This window comes from Sparus aurata, chromosome 10 (genome assembly GCF_900880675.1).
Source record: "Sparus aurata chromosome 10, fSpaAur1.1, whole genome shotgun sequence".
NCBI lineage: Eukaryota > Metazoa > Chordata > Actinopteri > Spariformes > Sparidae > Sparus > Sparus aurata.
In genome coordinates, this window is record NC_044196.1 from 5,286,814 (window position 1) to 5,308,337 (window position 21,524).

The 21,524-nt window shown below is 42.4% G+C and overlaps 1 protein-coding gene across 5 annotated transcripts; it reads right to left on the minus strand.

Annotated features, from left to right (window-relative positions):
• Positions 1–855: 855 nt before the first annotated feature.
• Positions 856–10,784, minus strand: LOC115589182 (low affinity immunoglobulin gamma Fc region receptor III-like). Of its 5 annotated transcripts, none has more exons than XM_030429930.1 (10): positions 10,685–10,784; positions 10,417–10,461; positions 6,214–6,483; positions 5,883–6,128; positions 5,637–5,765; positions 4,199–4,255; positions 3,687–3,749; positions 2,757–2,819; positions 2,537–2,637; positions 856–1,444 (listed from the first exon to the last, which is right to left on the minus strand). In XM_030429930.1, the coding sequence occupies exons 1-10, from the start codon at positions 10,713–10,715 to the stop codon at positions 1,436–1,438; spliced, it is 1,014 nt and encodes a 337-aa protein (XP_030285790.1). In that variant the 5' UTR covers positions 10,716–10,784; the 3' UTR covers positions 856–1,435. The 5 variants fall into 5 exon arrangements, with proteins under 5 accessions (XP_030285790.1, XP_030285789.1, XP_030285791.1 ...); XM_030429929.1 differs by lacking the exon at positions 6,214–6,483 and adding an exon at positions 9,840–10,109; XM_030429931.1 differs by lacking the exons at positions 5,883–6,128; positions 6,214–6,483 and adding exons at positions 9,509–9,754; positions 9,840–10,109.
• Positions 10,785–21,524: the final 10,740 nt, after the last annotated feature.

A 21,524-nucleotide genomic window follows, 5' to 3' on the forward strand; every position in this document is an offset into this window, starting at 1 on the left:
TGACTCCTTTAAATTATCTGTTTTGGTCGCCACACAAACAGCTGGTCACCCGTTTGACACGCCACCACCTTCCCCTCCACCTCCCGATATAAACATCAGCTGTACATAAGCATATCATGTGAATAAGATATGACACATTTGGTAAAAATGTCAGTCTTAGACATATCTGTGGTTTGTGGAATGGCTAACATCAAAGTATATCCTGGTGACTGAGTACATTGTAGTGTTTAGAATAGTCTTCCATAACACATTGACAGACAACAAAGAAACGATAAAATTAATTATTTTAAATGAATTAAGACAACTGTAAAAAGTGTTGCTTTCTACTGGCCATCTTTGCTTTTTCATTTTAATGTAAATTATTATTAAATTGTGTCTGAATCGTGACTCACACTTTTAAAACACATTATTTGATGCAAAATGAGCCTGCTCAATCTATCAGCGACTCAGAGGAGAGGAAAAAGTGACGTTTTACATCACAGAACAAACAGAAATACACGCTGACGCGTGGAACATGACCTTTATGTTCTTTAATGGCAGTTATATTTGTTTCTTCTCATCAGTAACCTTCAGACTTTCATTAGACGTTAACTATATCAGGGTTATTACACTGACCACAGACTCAGTGTGTCTGCATCAGATAAAAGTGATGCAGCAGCAACAGCTCTCAGCTCACCACAGCGAGTGTATAAGAGGCTGCAGCAGCTTTACTGTGAGCTGTGGCCTCACAGGTGGGAACAGGAAGAGCAGATGGAACAAGTTGGTTGAACTGTGAAACTGTAGCAGTGGTTCTGAAACTCTTTCTAATGGGTAGACAAAGGTTCACATCCCCACACCACAAAAGCAGCAACTTAAAAAGACTCCAAGTTGAATTTTAATGAAATGAAGTCTGCATGATAACATCAACAAAGTCTTGTTTATTTACATAAATCATATTCATTCACCTGTGATTTACTCCATTATCTTACCCTGGTGAGCCCCCACACCCACAGTAGCTCCATTGGCCCTTCCCCAGATAGAGAACTGCTTTAGCTAACTGCTAGCTGCTAAGATAAAGGCCTTGGCCCACTTTGAAAAGTTTTAAACTTCCCATACAATCATGTCAGTCCAGTTCATTCAGATACAATAAGAGACATGATACATATAAAATACACAATTTTAACTGTTACATGCACAATACTACCTGAATGCACACACTACCATTTTTATCAACATGCTCATCAGTGTAATGACACAATACCTGAATCACCTGAAGTAAATTTGTCTGCCTAAATTCTTTGTACAGGAATAACTGTGGAGTATATTAGTAAAACAGAAAGCAGACATGACTCTGAAAGAGAGAGAACCTTTCACTGAGCGGAAATAGCTTGTTTAATTATAGTACCTACAATCCACCGAGTTTCAGTGTGAAGCCATCTCCCTCTGTCAGCTTTCACTAATCAACCTGTAAGACACACAGGACATACAGAAACAAAGCTAAATCATATGCTTCAAAGAAATACAGAGTAAGTGTTCAAAACCTGCTTCAACAATTTTCTTGTTGAACATACAGTACGTCATTTCCGCCACTAGGGGTCTCTGAATCAACAGAACATGAGCTGCAAGTCGCCTGCGATCATTGAAATCTTCACTGTTAAACAACCAACATTATGGATGAAAATCTGCTTGAGTAAAGTTTTATTCACATTGAGTCTTCTTTTCCTGACTCATAACATAAAGAACAGAAGTCCGTTGTAGGTCAATGTTCATAATTTAATAACAATTAACCCAAATGTAACTATAGTTAGTACAATGTATTTTCCTAACTTCTACCACCATCTTGAGTTGCCCAACGATGGAAATATAACAATCTTACAGAGAAACCACCCAAATGTTTCACATGAAAACATTCAAATCACATTTGAAATGTATGTTGCACCACATCATGGTTTTGGAACATTTTCATGCCATAATATATGAAACCCATGTTAATAAGAAAAAATAGCAATACTTGTTGCTAAAGTAACCGCGAACAGTGACCTCAGTGAGCCATGTCAAGACCAAACAAAGACTCTAAGAGCAGTCCCAGCCATTTGACAACAGGGAATCCAGTAAGGAGGATTACAAAATTAATCTTAATGTGGAGAACTGGACTGTGCATGTAGTCTGGCATGCTGATGCAGAGAGAACAAGAACATGGTCTGCAGCCTGCTTAAATGCAGGTGAGCCACATCTCCCTTGACGAGCCTGACAAGTCCCTCCCTACCTGACCATTTTTAGAGAAAAAAAAGCAAATAGAACTCCGCCTTCCATTTATGTGGACTCAACACCCATGTAAAGCCCATGTGCACCCAATGTAAACCTATTTACTGAATGTGAAGTTCATGCAAAATCTTGCATACAGAAATATACTTTGGGTGTGGGTGTAAACAAAAAAGATGGAAGGAAAACATGGAAAATTCATGTGTTTTTTCTTTTACGGTCCAATCTCCACCATTCAACCCATAGGCCTATGACAGAAATGTGGCAAAAAAGTCAGTTGCGTCTCAATGCTTACCAACTGGATTGTAGAGTAGAAGGCGTCCTCTGGTAAACGTGGGTTATGTGCCGTGAAATTGACTTTGCTGTAGGATGCTCCTGGTGGCTCTGCTTCAGCTCCTGAAAACGGATGTAATTTTGTCAGTGTACTAAAACACCTAATTAAGTTTATTATTAAATCTGTGATATTCCCAACAGCAGTTACAGATCAAGTGGCATTAGATCAGAATGAGACTCACCGAGTTGTTCGTTTTCATCCTCGCCGAAGGTGTAGTAAACTGGTTTAGACATTTCATCCTCACCTGACAGAGAGAGAGACAGTGTTAGTCATTTTTGTTTCCTGTTCAGCATCGACCTCTAGTGGGCACAGAAATTCATACGGAAGCAAAGGAGGAAGTCATGTAAAGCAGTAGAAAGAGCGACAGCCGAAAACAAACACAGGACTTTCACCCAGAAGACTGTTGTTCTTGTCTGGTATGACACTAAAAGTCAATGGTCAGATGTTTTGATTTATGTAACCTACGTACACACACACAGTGTTTAAATAGCATGACTATATGCTATTATTGAATTAAAGCAATGGTAATGTATATCATGAAAGGCATCTTGAGGTTATCTCCTGTTTTTTTTTGCCAGCTATTATTTGCCCATGTCAACAACCAAACAAGGCCATTCGAGGAAAATAGGGTATTCAGTTCTTGCAAGGAGAAACATAATAAGATTTTAAAATATTCTTACACCTGTTCATTAAATAAGGAACCATGTGGAGTTTAGATTAGCCTAGCATAAAGGCTGTCAGCAGGAAGACAGAGCTTGCCTTGGTCTGTCCAGAGTTTAAAAATACACCAGCTAACATCTCTAAACCTTGCTAAATAAGACTATGACCTCCAGTCTGCATACACTGCTGAGGGGCCCTTCAACGTCTTTAGCTCTGTGGTTTTCTTCTGTGGTTCAAGTCCAGGAAGCTCAAGGTACTACGAGCACCTAGACACTTATCACGCTCTCCCACATCCAACAGTGACTGAGACAAAACCAAGCAGCACTACTGTGTACGAACATTATGACATTTATCACCACATTTATATGCTTTTGAGTTACATACTTGCTGTGTTTTGTATGTGAGGTAGAACATAAAGTTAAATGAAAGCAACAATATCAGTGTGAAGTACCTTTCTTCTTCTTTTTTCTTACAGTAGCATACGTCACTGTGGCTGCCTCAGCACGCCTGTCCTCTGCGGAGAAAGAAAACTACATTTCAGCTAACATAGCAGATACTGTCTACTGTCTAAAACACACAAAGGCATTGGCAAAGTAAACTCATGTTAAGCTGTTTCGTCTGCTCTTTAAGGCGTATTTTTTCTTCCCACAAACAGAAAATCCCTCTTGCTTTAGAAATCTGTGAATACACATCTGTGAAATGAACAAACTGGGAATTCTTGTCTACTGGCTTGTTGGTTGTAGTTGTTCCTGTTTCACAATGATTCAACGAGCAGCAGTGATTGCATCAGACAGGGAGACGTAGCTTTAGCATTTCCAACTCACTTTGTAGCTCAAAAGGTCATTGAGAGGTCATTTTGATCCGCTCCTTGTCCGAAGCACCTTGCACTTTATGTTGATATGTCTACCTTAATCAACGTCATATTCCTGCAACATTATAGTGATACATAGTTATTGTTCTCACCTGTTTGATTCTCAGTGGAGCCTGACACAAGTGATAGTGTGGACAGGTAGAGCCATACTGCAGAAAATAAGGGAAAATAACAGTCAGCATTAGCAAATCAGGATTAGAAGGTAGTAGTAGAAGTATCAGACATGATAAAGCAAATATCGCAACTCCCCTGTGTAAACAGTTTGAGTTAGTTCCGTTTTTGTGACAGCAAACACAACATTAAATTAATTTATTTATTGACGTAGTATCACTATATCGCTATGGGTGACAATTTGGTCTAATTAATTACAGTATTTGTAATTAATTAATCTAATTAATCGCATTTTAATCTCATATCTGCTAAAGGTACCCAAATAAAGAATTCGAATGCTAGGACATTACAAAATTGTATTGCATGACTAATCAATTGAATACACTAAGAAGAGAAGTTTTGAAATCCACATTTTTATTGGTGAAGTGCATTTAATAAATGAAATTTAAAAGAAAATGGTCAAGCACATCCCAGCAAACCAATTAGGCCAGGTGCATTATTCAAAAATGCAGAACAAATACACTTAAATAAATAACATTTAGCGTTTAAATGATACATCAAGCTGGAGCAGCTTCAGTGATAGGAGAATTCTTTTTTACAAAAGCTACAAATCACCGCGTTCTTGTTGATAGTCCCGTCTTTGTTCTTTTTATAAACAAACTTGCCGTTCAAAGGCCCTAGCAACGATGTGCTCGCCTCACTCCCCTAAGTCGCGTCCATGTCTGTTGTCACCCTGCTTTGACTAGCGACGCAGGTGGGAAGTTCCTCAATGCTAGTACTACTGTGACGTGCCACTGCCAAGTAGCCTACGGGTCATTCAATGGGCCAAATTTAAAATGCTCGCGCATTGAATTGCCACTCATATTTAATTCCGTTAATTTTCATAATGCATTAATTTGCAGTGTAATTAATTAATCTAATTAACACGTTAAACTGACAGCCCTAGTTTTTTTGTGTTTTTCCTAACATATCCTGCTGGATTTCCAGTAACAACCCCATGCTGCGTTTCTCCTCACACTGTACCAAACTGTACCTAAAATACAAAAGATTTGCATTTGAGTAACAAAAGTAAAATAACTTGGCCCAGATCAATACTACTTTGCTGGTTGAGATCTGTGTTTCATCTGTCTGTTTTATCTTATCAGTGAAGTGTTCTTTATCACTTCCTTGAGATCAAGTAATTACTTCAATCCCTGACAGGTTAATGTCTGAAAGTGACCAATTGTAGAATAAAAGCACATCTGATGCAGAGATGCCATTAGGGGAAGTGCACTAAGCGTAAAGCAGAACTGAGCTGTGAAGATGAGCAATCCACGGTAAATAAAAGAGCTCCATCTACAGACAAACTGCATCAACACCTACAAAGTGTGCACAGCTTGTGCTAATGTGTTTGTAGTGTTTAGTTAAATGCATCTGTACCTCTGTGCCAGGGACTTGTGCCAAGGTAACGCAGTCCCACCACCATCAGCAGAACCAGCAATACAACAGTGACAGTGATCCAAGGGGTGGAGCTGGAGGAGTGCTCTTCTCCATGTTCTTTTTCTGTAACTTCAAGGAGACATGAAAATGTTAAAAGTTTATTTTTATGTCTATTGTTTAAAACTGAAGATGATGTCTAGTTTCTGGAGCTACAGAAGTCATTTATATATGAATTTTATATCTCACCTATGACATCCAAAAGGCTCTCCGATGATTCTCCGAGTCCAGAGATGTTGCACTTATACCGTCCTTCTTCAGACTTGGATGCACTGTGGATGATCATCTCTCCTGCAGAGCTGCTCCTGATCAGGCGGCCATCTTTATAGAAACCAGCTGTGAGGTTGGAGGAAGTCGTCTTGTATCTGCAGCGCAGAGTCACAGCAGTTCCTTCCATCACAGGAAGAGCAGGACTGTCCAGGATCACAGAATCATCTGAACAACATATATTAGATATTTATTTCATCTTTAATTTATGATGAGTTCATGACAAATTCTTGTTGTCTTAATACAAACGTACTGGTGACAGTGATGGTGATGGTGTTGCTTCTCTTCCCCTCTCCATCCTCACACCAGTACTCTCCACCCTCTTCTGGATAAACATTTTTATTGATGCAGGACGAGCCTGTTGATGTCACCCCGTCAGTTATTTTACATTTGGGTTTCTCTACTTTGGCCTTATGTACAAATTTCCATTGAACTGAGCTGTATGATGCGTCACAGTGTAGAGCTACAGGTTCATAGGGAAAGAACTGCACTCTGTCTGGGTCGACACGAAGAGACAATGAATCTAAAACAAAGAAACAAAAGAAGCTTGTTCACCCATAATATGTTGAAATATATATACATATTTAAATATACATTAAACATTTTGAAGAATTAATAACAGTACATAAAAATATGAACACAGGGCTATCATAAAGGATCAGTCCATCAAACTCACAACCAAAGACATTTACTACTTCCTGAAATTAGCCCTCAGTGGATAGGTTGAAAACAAAGAAAGAAAAGAGATTTGTTCACCTATAATATCTTGAAATATATATTTTTCAAAATATGTTAACATTTTTATAAAGAATTAATAACAGTACATACAAATATACTTAAGGCCATCATAAAGGATCAGTCCATCAAACTCAGAACCAAAGACATTTCCTACTTCCTGCTTTACTTTAATACTCATATACAAACAGCAAAAAACTCATCCTTCAAAGTAACTGATCAATATAAATGAGCAGCTAACTGGTACTTACCAACTGTGTGATCAAGTGCACTCAGCAGGAACAAAACATTCATCACTGGAGACACAAAAGAGAAGTTCTTACAGCGACTCTTGAAGGTCGACGCATTGTTTGTAAAACTCGTCACTGATACATAAAAATACAACAGTTCAGTTAAAAGCCTTGATAGCACAGATTTGCATCATGAAACCTGTGACAGAATTTGTCTCAGAGCCTGAGGTTCAGACGAGCTCTTTATCTTTTAGTTTGTATCAAACAGAGACGGTCAGTACTCACACGGACAGATGCAGAGAGCTGTGACCTCCATGTTGTCTCACTGCTGACTGTCTGAACCTCAGACTGACGTGTGCTATTGGTGAGGACAGGTCTCTTCCTGTGTGGCTTTTCTCAGAGACAGAGCTGCTGTCAGGTAGAAATTAGCCCTCAGTGGTTAGGTTGAATATCAGAGGGTGGAGACTCGCAGACCTGAAACCAGGACCAGGAACTGAGAATACTTGACCTTCTTTTTGGAGGCGTCAGTGAGGCTCAAACACATCTAAAGCTCAACTGCATTTCCAGTTGTCCTCCTTGCAGCCGAGAACAGAGTCAGAGGCAGTGGTGTAAATCTCCCCCTTTTGGGACAACCCTTTAAAAACCTCATATGTGATGGTGATGAAGATACTACATCTTAGTTTAGCACATTAGCATGCTAACCCGTGATAATTAGCACTAAATCCAAAGCAGGCCCACAGCTGAGGCTGATGGGAGTGTCAGTGGTAGTTGAGATACTTCAATTGCAAACAAAAATGTCAACCTCCTGGTGCCACCGGAGGAAAGGTAACAGTGTTTATTGAGTCAGTGGGATTCATCCTCTGGAATAACCCAACCCAGTCAAACACACACACACTCGATGTACACGTCCTACTTTGCCCCCTGCTGTACATCATTCACACTACACCAGATGAAAAACAGTTATAAGAATATATATTTTATTTCACATGTATCAGTACAAACATTAAGTACATACATGTGTCTATATATATACATATTATATACATACATTGTATATCATTTTCTATTCTAATATTACAACAATATGGTCATGATTATATTTATTTGTTAAAAATGTGTTTTATGAGTGTAGGAAGAAAACACAAGTGGAAAGTGAACTTTAATGAACATTACTGCGTGACACATTTCACACTCAAGTCCAACACAACAACAGAGTGTATTCATAGATATGCAGAGATGCTGTGGTCACTCTGCGGATGGTTTGTCAGAGTTGTGATCAATCGACTTGTGAGAAACTCGTCTTGATACTGTCACAGCAAGTAACACATCAGCTTCTAGACCCTCAGAGACAAGAGTTAATCAATGAATAACATGTCTCAGAGCAGCAGGAGATGTAATTAGCATCATTTTATCAAGCATATTTCCAGATTTATTTTTCTTTTCTAAATTCTGTTGTTGTGATATGATCACATGTTTGCACGACAGGCACTCACATCAAAATGTTCAGGTAAAGTATTCAAAGTTCTGTATCGCAGGCAACTGGACTTGTTTCAGCTTCGTCACACCTGGGCTCACCTAGCCCTAGCAACCCACATGAGAGCCGGTTGGGTCAACAACACACAAGTCGCCCTAATGACTCTGAAACTCAGAGCTCACAGGTGTCCTTAACGACTCTGTAAGGACACTCCCACACAGAGTTTAAGACCCTGTGACTCTCCTCCACTTAGTTAGAACTGCAGTAGCCTCTTGGATGAGAGGTGAAATGTCTTCAAGAAAGTGAGACATGTCCAGTTGCCTCCGATACAGCACCTCGTATTACCATGACCTGGATGACTGAGATCCTTCAACAAAAGTAAAACATGCAAAAGTTAACAAGAAGGATGTTAGAACATGATGGGATATTAACTGCTTCATTATCCAAGCAAACAATCTAGCTGTTAGAATACTTGTCATTTCTCTGTCGTCGACCCTGTTCTATTCTTTTATTGTTGTTGTTGCATTTCTATCTGTGTGGACACAAGGTTGTGTTGTTGAACTCTGAGTTTCCCACAGTGAAGCACTCCCAGCAGCCCCAGCAGCATGGCCATCAGCACAAGGGGGAGAATGACCCTCATTGTGAAGAAGACATGATCAGAGGAGTGATCAGTCTCTGGGTGAAGTGCTGCAAGGACAACAAAGAGTATCTGCTTTAATGACATCAGACAGGGTGTTGAGTCACTGTGTTACATGGCTTCTATAATTGAACTTAAAAATAGAATAGTATAGGTATAGTGTAGTATAGTATAGTATATCATACTATATCTAGTAAAGTAGCATGAATGTTGTATCTAGTGTCTTGTCTTTGTCTAATTTTCACTGCCAGTGAACTGAGTCCAGCAGTGTTTTTCCCCAGAATCACTTTTTGAAAAGTAAATTAATGTCATTCAAACATGTTTTGCAGTAGAAATGGTTTGTTTCAAACAGAGAAGCTAAAAGAACTCAACGTTACCATTGCAGCTATTATTATAAGCCAAAAGATGAACATCTGTAACAAAAAGTTCTTACAATTAAAAGATGCAGTGCTGAAGCTTTTCAAAGAGTCACCTATGACATCCAAAAGGCTCTCCGATGATTCTCCGAGTCCAGAGATGTTGCACTTATACTGTCCTTCTTCAGACCTGGAAACACTGTGGATGATCATCTCTCCTGTAGAGCTGCTCCTGATCAGGTGGCCATCTTTATAGAAACCAGCTGTGAGGTTGGGGGAAGTCGTCTTGTATCTGCAGCGCAGAGTCACAGCAGCTCCTTCCATCACAGGAAGAGCAGGACTGTCCAGGACCACAGAACCATCTAAACAACATATATTTGATAATCATTTCATCTTAAATTTATGATGAGTTCATGACAAATTCTTGTTGTCTTAATACAAACGTACTGGTGACAGTGATGGTGATGGTGTTGCTTCTCTTCCCCTCTCCGTCCTCACACCAGTACTCTCCACCCTCTTCTGGATAAACATTTTTATGGATGCAGGACGAGCCTGTTGATGTCGCCCTATCAGTTATTTTACATTTGGGTTTCTCTACTTTGGACTTATGTACAAATTTCCATTGAACTGAGCCGTATGATGCGTCACAGTGTAGAGCTACAGGTTCATAAAGAAAGAACTGCACTCTGTTTGGGTCCACACGAAGAGACAATGAATCTAAAACAAAGAAACAAAAGAGGTTTGTTCACATATAATTTGTTGAAATATATATGAACATTTTTTTTAAAGAATGAATAACAGTACATATATGAAATATATATATTTTTAAATATATATTGACATTTGTTAAAGCACAGTACATAAAAATATAAAAGCAAGGCAATCATAAAGGATCAGTCCATCAAACTCAGAACCAAAGACATTTCCTACTTCCTGCTTTTCTTTAATACTTGTCTACAAACAGCAAAAAACTAATCCTTCAAACTATCTGATCAAAATGAATGAGCAGCTAACTGGTACTTACCAACTGTGTGATCAAGTGCACTCAGCAGGAACAAAACATTCATCACTGGAGAAACAACAGAGAAGAAAGTCCTTAGAGCGACTCTTGAAGGTCAACGTATTGTTTGTAAAACTCGTCACTGATACATAAAAATACAACGGTTCAGTTAAAAGCCTTGATAACACAGTATTGCATCATGAAACCTGTAATAAATTTTGCCTCGTGGCCTTAAGTTCAAACCAGCTCTTTATCTATTAGTTAGTATCAAACAGAGACGGTCAGTACTCACACAGACGGATGCAGAGAGCTGTGACCTCCATGTTGTCTCACTGCTGACTGTCTGAACCTCAGACTGACGTGTACTATTGGTGAGGACAGGTCTCTTCCTGTGTGGCTTTTCTCAGAGTCAGAGCTGCTGTCAGGTAGAAATTAGCCCTCAGTGGTTAGGTGAAGTATCAGAGGGTGGAGACTCGCAGACCTGAAACCAGGACCAGGAACTGAGACTTCTTTTTGGAGGCGTCAGTTAGTGCGTTTGCATGCATAGTTTAGTCAGATTACAGCCATAGTTGAACTATGCTGCTCAATCGGACAACTGCAATTATCCGAGTATACATGCCAGTGAGAAAATCGAATTACTGGCCGAAAGCATGTCATACCCCGGTACGCTAGGTGGCGCTGTACCCATTTCAACTAGTGTTAACGGCGCACCTCCGGCTGACCTCTTTACGTCACCAGCTGCCTCAGCATTCAAGAAAGATGGCGTACGAGGAGCGAGACGAAGCTACATCTTTGTACACTTCGTATATGGTGTACATGATAATTACACAAACTAGGTGCACTCTGGCGCTCTTTCTTGCGGTGATTTCGGAGGAAAGCCGCCGCCGCCATCGCCATCCGTCTACTTCCGGCTCACGGCCCCGGGGAAAAATCTCGCACCTGCACAGAACGCCAAATCCAATCCGATCCACTGGAAACGTATACATGCAGGAGTAATGCGACTATCAATCGAATAATCAACGTGTTGTAATTCGACTATGAGAAATCCGATCCGGTCCGATTTAAGTCAGACTAAGGTGTATACATGCATCTTAAAAATCCAATCATAGTCTGACTAACGCAGTAATTCGGTTTTCTTTAGTGTCATGTAAATGCACTGACTGAAGCTCAAACATATCTAAAGCTCAACTGCATTTCCAGTTGTCCCCCTTGCACCGAGAACAGAGTCAGAGGCAGTGGTGTAAATCTCCCCCTTTTGGGACAACCCTGTAAAAACCTCATATATGATGGTGATGAAGATACAACATCTTAGTTTAGCACATCAGCATGCTAACCCGTGATAATCAGCACTAAATCCAAAGCTTGCCTACAGCTGAGGCTGATGGGAGTGTCATTGGTCGTTGAGATACTTCAATTGCAAACAAAAATGTCAACCTCCTGGTGCCACCAGAGGAAGGGTAACAGTGTTTATTGAGACAGTGGGATTCTTCCTCTGGAATAACCCAACCAAGCAAATATACACACATTCGATGTGTCAGAGTATTAGAGTGCTTACGGTACTCTGCTTTACGGCTGTCGTAACGAAGCTGTTGCTGTTTACTCAAGTGGGTGTTACGGCAGTGGGAGGGGCTTTTACGTGAGTCTTCACATGTATGCTGTGTACAAGAACCCGAGAGCTCCTGATAAAGTGGAAGTAACAACTCAAGTTGTGTCTCGACATTCCGTGTTTTCTTACGGTGTCAGAAGTGGCCTGTGGTTTTGCAAAGAGTGTAAATCATGGCAAAGTTCAACCCACCGGAGAGTTTCAGCTTTGATAAACCGATAGAGTGGACCAACTGGAAAAGACGGTTCGAGAGATATCGAACGGCTACGGAGCTCAACAAGAAGTCGGGTGAAGTACAAGTGTGTTACCTGGTGTGCGCAATGGGTGAGTGAAGCGGAAAATATTTTTAAGTCATTTACTTTCACTGAATGGTGATGGAGAAGTTCGACGAGTATTTTTTCCCACGGTGGAACTTAATCCATGAGCGTGCTGTTTTCCACCAGCGTGTGCAGCGGCCTGGTGAGCCGAGATGAAGAGCAGTCTTGTTGGCTGCAGCTCATGTCGGATCTTAGACTGGCACAGACTATACAGTCAGAGACAGTGATCATGCAGATCAGTGCGCAGGCAGCAGAGGCCACGGTAGCCACAGCATCTGTACAAGAGGGGTGGGGCGTGCGAAAGAAGAATATAAAATGGCAGTGCAACGCCAAGAGAGGGGGAAAGACGGAGCACGGGAGGAAGTGCGGCCAGTGTGGGAAAACAGAGCACAAGGATCCAGAGAGATGCCCCGCTCACAATTCGGCTTGCAACAAATGCGGCAGGAACAGACATTGGCAAAGCCAGTGCAAAACCAAAGTGATGAGTGAAGTAACAGAGGCAAATGAGCAGAGTGAATACTTTCTGGGATCAGTGAATGTAAACGTGAGTGATGAGTGGACAGTGCAACTTCTCCTGGGTGCAATTCCTGTGAGGTTTAAGATCGATACTGGGGATGATGCTGGTGTAATGTGTGAAGAGACTTACAATATGCTCATTCCAGAGAGAGAACTGAAGCAGACTAGTGTATCTTTGACCAGCCCAAGGGGTCAATTAGACTGTCAAGGACAATTTCAAGTTAACACCACATACAAGAACAACTCATACTCATTCCCAGTGTATGTAATTAGAGGAAAGTCTGTCAACAACGTACTCAGTGGATGGGCCTCATGAAACGGATCGAGGAGGTCCATGGTGCCTTTGGAGAGCATGGCACGCTCAAGATGGAGCCTGTGAGGATACAGCTCAAGGACAACGCCACCCGTATGCGGTGCAGACCGCGAGCAGGGTCCCAATACCGCTGATGGTCAGAGAGGAGCTGCGTCGCATGGAGGAGAATGGCATCATAGAGGAGGTAACCCAGCCAACCGATTGGTGAGCCCCCATGATGCCCCTGCTCAAAAAGAACGGAAAGGTGCGTATATGTGTGGATCTTGAGAAACTAACTGAACAGGTAGAGAGAGAGATTCATCCTACCTACACCAGAGGAGATTACAGCGGAGCTGTGTGGAGCAACAGTGTTCTCCAGCCTCGATGCAGCCTCGGGGTTCTTACAGATTCCTCTGCACAGTGAGAGTAGCCAACTCTCTACATTCATCACGCCATTTGGCAGGTACTGTTTCCGGCGCTTACTGTTCGGGATAATGAGCGCCCCAGAAATTTTCCAAAGGAAAATGTCAGAGACACTTCAAGGCCTACAGGGCGTCTCAGTTTACATGGATGATATTGTTGTGTATGGAAAGGACATGGAAGAGCATGACCTCCATCTCCAAAAGGTCCTGGAGAGAGTTGAGTCTGCTGGGCTCAAGCTCAATAAGGAAAAGTGTAAGCTCAGACAGGAGAAGCTCAACTTCCTGGGCCAGGTGGTTGATGCCACAGGCAAGCGGTCGGATCCAGCAAAGGTGCGAGCAATCCGGGAGCTTGCTGCACCAGAGAACATCCACAAGCTCAAATGTATCCTTGGCATGGTGAACTATCTCGGTAAATATGTGCCGAACCTGTCCACAGTGGGCCAGCCGCTGTACGAGTTGCTCCAGTCCAAGACAGCATGGACCTGGGGTCCCGCACAACACACAGCTTTTGAGAAGCTGAAAGAGCTACTGATGACTTCGCCAGTGTTAGCGTTTTATGACGTCAACAGACCCACCACTGTCTCAGCTGATGCAAACAGCTATGGGCTCGGTGGCATGCTGTTGGAGCTCCATGGACAAGACTGGAAACCAGTCGCTTACTGCTCAAGGAGGCTGACCGACGCAGAGACCAGATACGCGCAGATTGAGAAAGAGTGCCTGGCGAGTGTCTGAGCCTGTGAGCGGTTTGAAAAATACCTCTACGGCCTTGAGAGTTTCGAACTCGTGAAGGACCACAAGCCCCTGGTCCCACTTATGAACAGTAATGACTTAGACAACGTCCCATTAAGGTGCCAGAGACTTCTTATGCGGCTCATGCGCTTTAAGCCTGTGGCTGCGTATGCGCCGGGGAAGACCCTTGTTGTGGCAGACAGACTGTCACGGAGCCCTCTGAGTCACGCGGAGGACGGGAGAGACACACACTCTGAGGTCGAGTGCTACATTGCAGCAGTCATGGACAGTGTTCCAGCTACCCCACAAAAGATGGACAACATCCGAGCAGCTACTGCAGCTGATGAGAAGAGTGAGTACTCTGAACTTTCAGAGTATGACGGGATGGTAGTGAGAGGAAGCCACATCGTGATACCAGGGACGCTTAGGGCAGACATCCTTGAGAGAATCCACAGCGGACATCAAGGGCTCTCATAGTGTCAGGACAGGGCAAACGGTGCTGTCTGGTGGCCCGGCATTTCCTCACAGCTGAAACAACAGGTGTTGTCGTGTCAGTCCTGCTGCGAGTTGAGAAGAGCACAGCAAAAGGAGCCGTTGATCTCTACCCCGCTCCCCGACAGACCATGGCAGCGCATAGCTCTGGACCTATGTGAGCATAATAAACAGAACTACTTAATCATCTCAGAGTACTACGCGAGATACATCGAGATACTGCACATGAAAACAACAACAAGCGCTCATGTCTCTCTGAAGCTGAAAGCTATATGCGCCCGCTACGGCATTCCAGATGTGGTCATCAGCGACAACAGGCCGCAGTTCACGAGCACCGGGTTTCGAGACCTCGCCCGTGAGCTTGACTTCGAACATGTCACCTCGAGCCCACACAACGCACAAGGCATCGGTCATGCGGAGAGGGCGGTGCAGACTGCAAAGTGAATATTGAAACAGAAGGACCCTCTCATCGCACTCATGTGCTACAGCTCAACACCATGCAGCACAACAGGAGCCAGCCCAGCTGAACTACTAATGGGCCGGAAGATTCGAACAACGCCTCCTACCCTCAAGAGAAACCTGAAAGCCCTCATGGCCCAACAAGCAACGCATCAGGCAGAAGGACAAGGCCAAGAAGAAGAAGCAAGCCTTCTACTACAACCGACGCCATGAGGCCAGACCCCTACCCCCACACTTCAGCCTGGTGGTAACGTCCTCACCAAGCTGGACCACCAGAAATCCTGGACAGTTCCTGCAGTTGTGACCACTGAGAGCGTCACGCCACACTCTTACATCATCCAGACGCAGCAGGGGGCAACACTCAGGCGCAACCAGCGCCACCTCCAGGAGATGCCTGCTCCACAGCCACCTGGAGGCAAAGCACCTGTCTTACCTATTTACATGGACATCAATCAAAAGCAGGGGGACTCCAGTGTGAGCATGCATGCTGGTACTGAAAATCTGTCACCGACCAGGTCTGGACGTAAATCTAAGCCAGTCATCCGACTGGACTTGTGAGTTAACATGACCTCACACTCGTGGCCTTTGGGGGGGAAGAAGGGAAAAGAGTTCCAGGTGGTAACTTTTAAACCACATAAAAGAGTTCCAGGTGGCAAAGCCACATGAAAAAAACACAAGTTCCATAGAATGTTGTAAACTGTTGTGTTTTAATAATAAAAGAGTTCAGGAACGCAAACTGTGATCTTATAGTGAAACGTAATTTGATAATTGTTTGATAATCTAAAAGTTTATTGAATATAAGTACTACAGAAGACAGACCAAGGGTTGAATATTGTTTATTGATATTTAGTGAAGAATGGCACTGTTTACATTTTACAGGATGTTTAATGTGTTCCTGCTGATTGTTATAGAATAGCATTGTTCTTTACAGAATGTTTATCTGTTTACTTTATTGAGGAAAGTAGAACTAAAAAGGGGAGATGTCAGAGTATTAGAGTTCTTACGGTACTCTGCTTTACGGCTGTCGTAACGTAGCTGTTGCTGTTTACTCAAGTGGGTGTTACGGCAGTGGGAAGGGCTTTTACGTGAGCCTTCACCTGTATGCTGTGCACACGAACCCGAGAGCTCCCAATAAAGTGGAAGTAACAACTCAAGTCGTGTCTGGACATTCCATGTTTTATTACACGATGTACAAGTCCTACTCTGCCCCCTGCTGCACATCATTCACACTACACCATATGAAAAGCAGTTACATGAATATACATTTTATTTCACATGTATCAATACAAATGTTAAGTACATACATGTGTCTATATATATACATAATATATACATACATTGTATATCATTTTCTATTCTAATATTACAACAATATGGTCATGATTATATGTATTTGTTAAAAATGTGTTTTATAAGCGTAGGAAGAAAACACAAATGGAAAGTGATCTTTAATGAACATTACTGCATGACACATTTCACACTCAAGTCCAACACAACCACAGAGAGTATTCATAGATATGCAGAGATGCTGTGGTCACTCTGCGGATGGTTTGTCATAGTTGTGATCACAGACTTGTGAGAAACTCGTCTTGATACTGTCGCAGCAAGTAACACATCAGCTTCTACTTTCAGAGACAAGAGTTAATCAATGAATAAAGTGTCTCAGAGCAGCAGGAGATGTAATTAGCATCATTTTATCAAGCATATTTACAGATTTATTTTTATTTTAGAAATTTTGCTGTTGTTATATGATCACATGTTTGCACAACAGGTGTTCAATATTGATGACACATCCAATCAACAAGTAAAACATTCAAAGTTCTGTATCCAAGGCAGCTGGACTTGTTTCAGCTTCTTGAAGACATTTCACCTCTCAACCAAGAGGATTCTTCAGTTCTGACTAACTGGAGGGGAGTTGCAGGCTTTTAAACTCTGTGTGGGAGTGTCCTTACAGAGTTGTTAAGGATACATGTGAGCTCTTGAGTTTCAGAGTCAATAGGGCCACTTGTGGGTTGTTGACCCAGCTGGCCTTTATGGTGGTTGCTAGGGCTAGGTGAGCCCAGGTGTGAATGGTTGAAGGAGAAAAATAATTCCTTTGAGGACAAGAATGTAAACATCTTGTCCAGAGAAGACAGATGCTTTGAAAGAGAAGTAAAGGAATCCATCTGTGTGAAACTGGAATGGCCATCTTCGAACAGAGGTGGTGGCTTATAACATTACTTAAGAGCCAACTACAATGCAGTGCTGAATTCTCTCCCCAGACAGCTCACCAACAATGCACATCATCTTCAACAAACTAAAATGTCCAGTTGCCTATGAAACAGCACCTCGTATTACCATGACCTGGATGACTGAGAATCTTCAACAACACAAGTAAAACATGCAAAGATGAACTGGGAGGATGTTTAAACATGATGGGATGTTAACTGCTTCATTATCTAAGCAAACTAGCTGTTAGCGTACTCATTGTTTATTTGTCGTCGACCCTGTTCTATTCTTTTATTGTGGTCGTTGCATTTCTATCTGAGTGGTCACAAGGTTGTGTTGTTGAACTCTGAATTTCCCACAGTGAAGCAGCCCCAGCAGCCCCAGCAGCATGGCCATCAGCACAATGACTCTTAAGGTGAGGAAGACCTGATGAGAGGAGTGATGAGTATCTGCTGTAATGACATCAGACAGGGTGTTGAGTCACTGTGTTACATGGCTTCTATAATTGAACTTAAAATAGTATAGTATATTGTAGTATAGTATAGTTTATCATAGTTTATCTAATAAAGTAACACACATGTCGCATCTGGTGTCATGTCTTTGTCTAATTTTCACTGCCAGTGAACTGAGTCCAGCAGCAGTGTTTTTTCCCCAGAATCACATTTTGAAAAGTAAAATAATGTAATTCAAACATGTTTTGCAGTAGACATGGTTGTTTCAAACAGAGAAGCTAAAAGAACTCAACATTACCATTGCAACTATTATTATAAGCAAAAAGGTAAAAAGTCTGTCACAAAAAGTTTGTACAGTTAACAGATGCAGTGCTGATGCTTTTCAGTGTCTCACCTCTGACAACCAACCAGCTCTCTGGTGATTCTCCGACTCCAGAGATGTTACACTTGTACTGTCCTTCATCAGACCTGGAAAGTCTGTGGATGATCATCTCTCCTGTGGAGTTGCTCCTGATCAGGCGGCCATCTTTAAAGAAACCAGCTGTGAGGTTGTGGGAAGTCGTCTTGTATCTGCAGCGCAGAGTCACAGCAGCTCCTTCCATCATAGGAACAGCCGGACTGTCCAGGATCACAGAACCATCTGAACAACATATATTTGATTATCATTTCATCTTTAATTTATGATGATTTCATGACAAATTCTTGTTGTCTTAATACAAACGTACTGGTGACAGTGATGGTGATGGTGTTGCTTCTCTTCCCCTCTCCGTCCTCACACCAGTACTCTCCACCCTCTTCTAGATAAACATTTTTATTGATGCAGGACGAGCCTGTTGATGTTGCCCCATTAGTTATTTTACATGTGGGTTTCTCTACTTTGGACTTATGTACAAATTTCCATTGAACTGAGCCGTATGATGTGTCACAGTGTAGAGCTACAGAGTCATATAGAAAGAACTGCACTCTGTTTGGGTCGACACGAAGGGACCATGAATCTAAAACAAAGAAACAAAAGAGGTCTGTTCAACTATAATATCTTGAAATATATAGTTTTCAAAATATGTTAACATTTGTATGAAGAATTAATAACAGTACATACAAATATACTTAAGGCCATCATAAAGGATCAGTCCATCAAACTCAGAACCAAAGACATTTCCTACTTCCTGCTTTTCTTGAATACTCAACCACAAACAGCAAAAAACTAATCCTTCAAACCAACTGATCAATATAAATGAGCAGCTAACTGGTACTTACCAACTTTATGATCAAGTGCACTCAGCAGGAACAAAACATTCGTCACTGGACACACAAAAGGGGAGAAAGTTCTTACAGCGACTCTTAAAGGTCGACGCATTGTTTGTAAAAACTAATCACTGAGCCATAAAAATACAGTTCACTTAAAAGCCTTGATAACACAGTTTTGCATCATGAAACATGTGATAGAATTTGTCTCACAGCCTGAGGTTCAATCAAGCTCTTTATCTTTTAGTTTGTATCAAACAGAGATAGTCAGTACTCACACAGACGGATGCAGAGAGCTGTGACCTCCATGTTGTCTCACTGCTGACTGTCTGAACCACAGACTCAACTGTACTGTTGGTGCGGACAGGTCCCTTCCTGTGTTGGTTTTCTCAGAGATAGAGCTGCTGTTAAGGTTGATAAAACGTCAGTGGTTAGGTTGATTATCACGGGGTGGAGCCAAAAAACATAGCAGGCTTACGTAGGTTAAGAATATGGATGGAAGTAAAATTTGCCATTGAAAACAAATTATATTTATCTTATTTTGATATTTTTTACATTTAGATGTGGTCTCCAGTGACAGTCTTTTGGTTTGTTCTTCATACGTGTTCCGGGTTGAACTCACTGCCACCATCATGAAGTTGAGAGAAAGGCACCAAAGGGAGGGGCAACGATCGTATGTCTCACTCCTCAGGACTCATCTAGATCTCCTCCAGCCCCTTCAGAGGACCAGGTCTGCACAATCGTCCCTTGCACATGCATCCTTCCATCTCAGCATGCTCTCCTCTCTTTCTCTTCCTTCTCCCCTCCCTCCCACTAAAGTAGCTCCCACAGCTACAGCTAGTCACTGATTTCCAGCAACTACCATTAACTACACCACTGCACAAGCAGCCCCTGCAACCACAGGCCAGGCCACATCAAACACCAGTCCTTCCCAACTTCCTCCTCTTCAATCTATCTCTGCCCCTCCCTCCTCCTCCCTTCCCCAACACCAAGCTGTCTATTCTGATCCAACAGCGCCCTCTACCATGAGCCTGTTGCTACTCCCATCCTTAATCCGATGACCACCAGCAACTTCAACCTGGCTTCCGCTATCCCTCCCAACTGCCCCCCTTCATCCAAATGACCTTCACCCATTTCAACTTCCCTCAGGCAGCAGATCCCATCTGGTACATACATTGAACTTGCTGAACTTTTTTTAACCGTCAAATTGCCCCTCCACCCCCCTCAGGGAGCTCACTACACCCTCCAGCAGAGCCCCGCAGAGCATCCTCCACCGGCACGTTTCCAGGAACTCAGACCAGTGAGTTTGTTTTCCCTCTTTACCGGGACACCAGTTTACCCAGTCTTTCCTGACTACAGTGCCGAGCTTGACAACTACCTCTCCACCATCTTGGGCCTGGCTCTGCGGTTCAGCAGCACAGGTCTTTATACATACCATATCCTCTTATCCTCCCTAGCCACAGGCCATCTCCACCAGTTTAACCAGGGCACCTACTCGGGGGCCCTGGAGTCTATTCACAGCGAGACCCTGCCTGACCTGCAGAACTCCCTCACACCCAGCCACTGCATTCGTCGCCACTGCCCCAGTTCCTCATCCTTTTGCCCCACTCATGTGCACTTCTCCCGATTTTATTACTCCGTCACTCTCTCGTTCCTTCGTCCTCTGCAAATGTATTCAGTCGCCACCGCCGCACTTCTTTGGGGGCAGGTGCTCCTCCCTTCTTATCCCTGAAATTCAGATTCTTGGCATCAGACCTGGATTCTCACCCTATACCAGTCCGTCTCATCGACTCTGATATTTATTTTTTTATTTTGATGTTTATTTAACATAAAAAAATGAAATATCAGAGTCGATGATATCCAATATCTGATATCTGATAGCCTGTAAACCTTTTTGGGGGATTAATGAAGCTGTGCAAAACGAGACGTGTGCTTATCGAGACATACCGCCACGCTGAGTCTCAACCTCCCTGGTTTCTAGACAGACCAGAAACTCTACAACCTAAGACGATCCCCTTTTTTCCTTCATCCACCTACCTCAACCCCTGTCTCTCTGATCCGCCAATGGTCAGGACATGCTTATTAAGTTATTTTCTTAATTATTGTGTTTGTTTGAGGATTAATTGTGCAATTTAAATTGTGATTACAATTACTGTTACTGTACTCTACGGCCTCCAATAACTTGATGATCTGAAGGTTGCTAGCTTATGACAGGGACCATGAAGTCCTTTCACTGTCTTTTTTTTCTCTTTTTAATGACTTTCTTTTTTCCTGGGCCTCTTGTAGAGTGCTGTCTGAGTTACCAATTAATCAAAGTTTCACTAAAGATTAATAGAATGTACTGCATGTGATTTAACTGGACTTTGACACTGGAGTTCCACCGTCTACAGTGAGGTG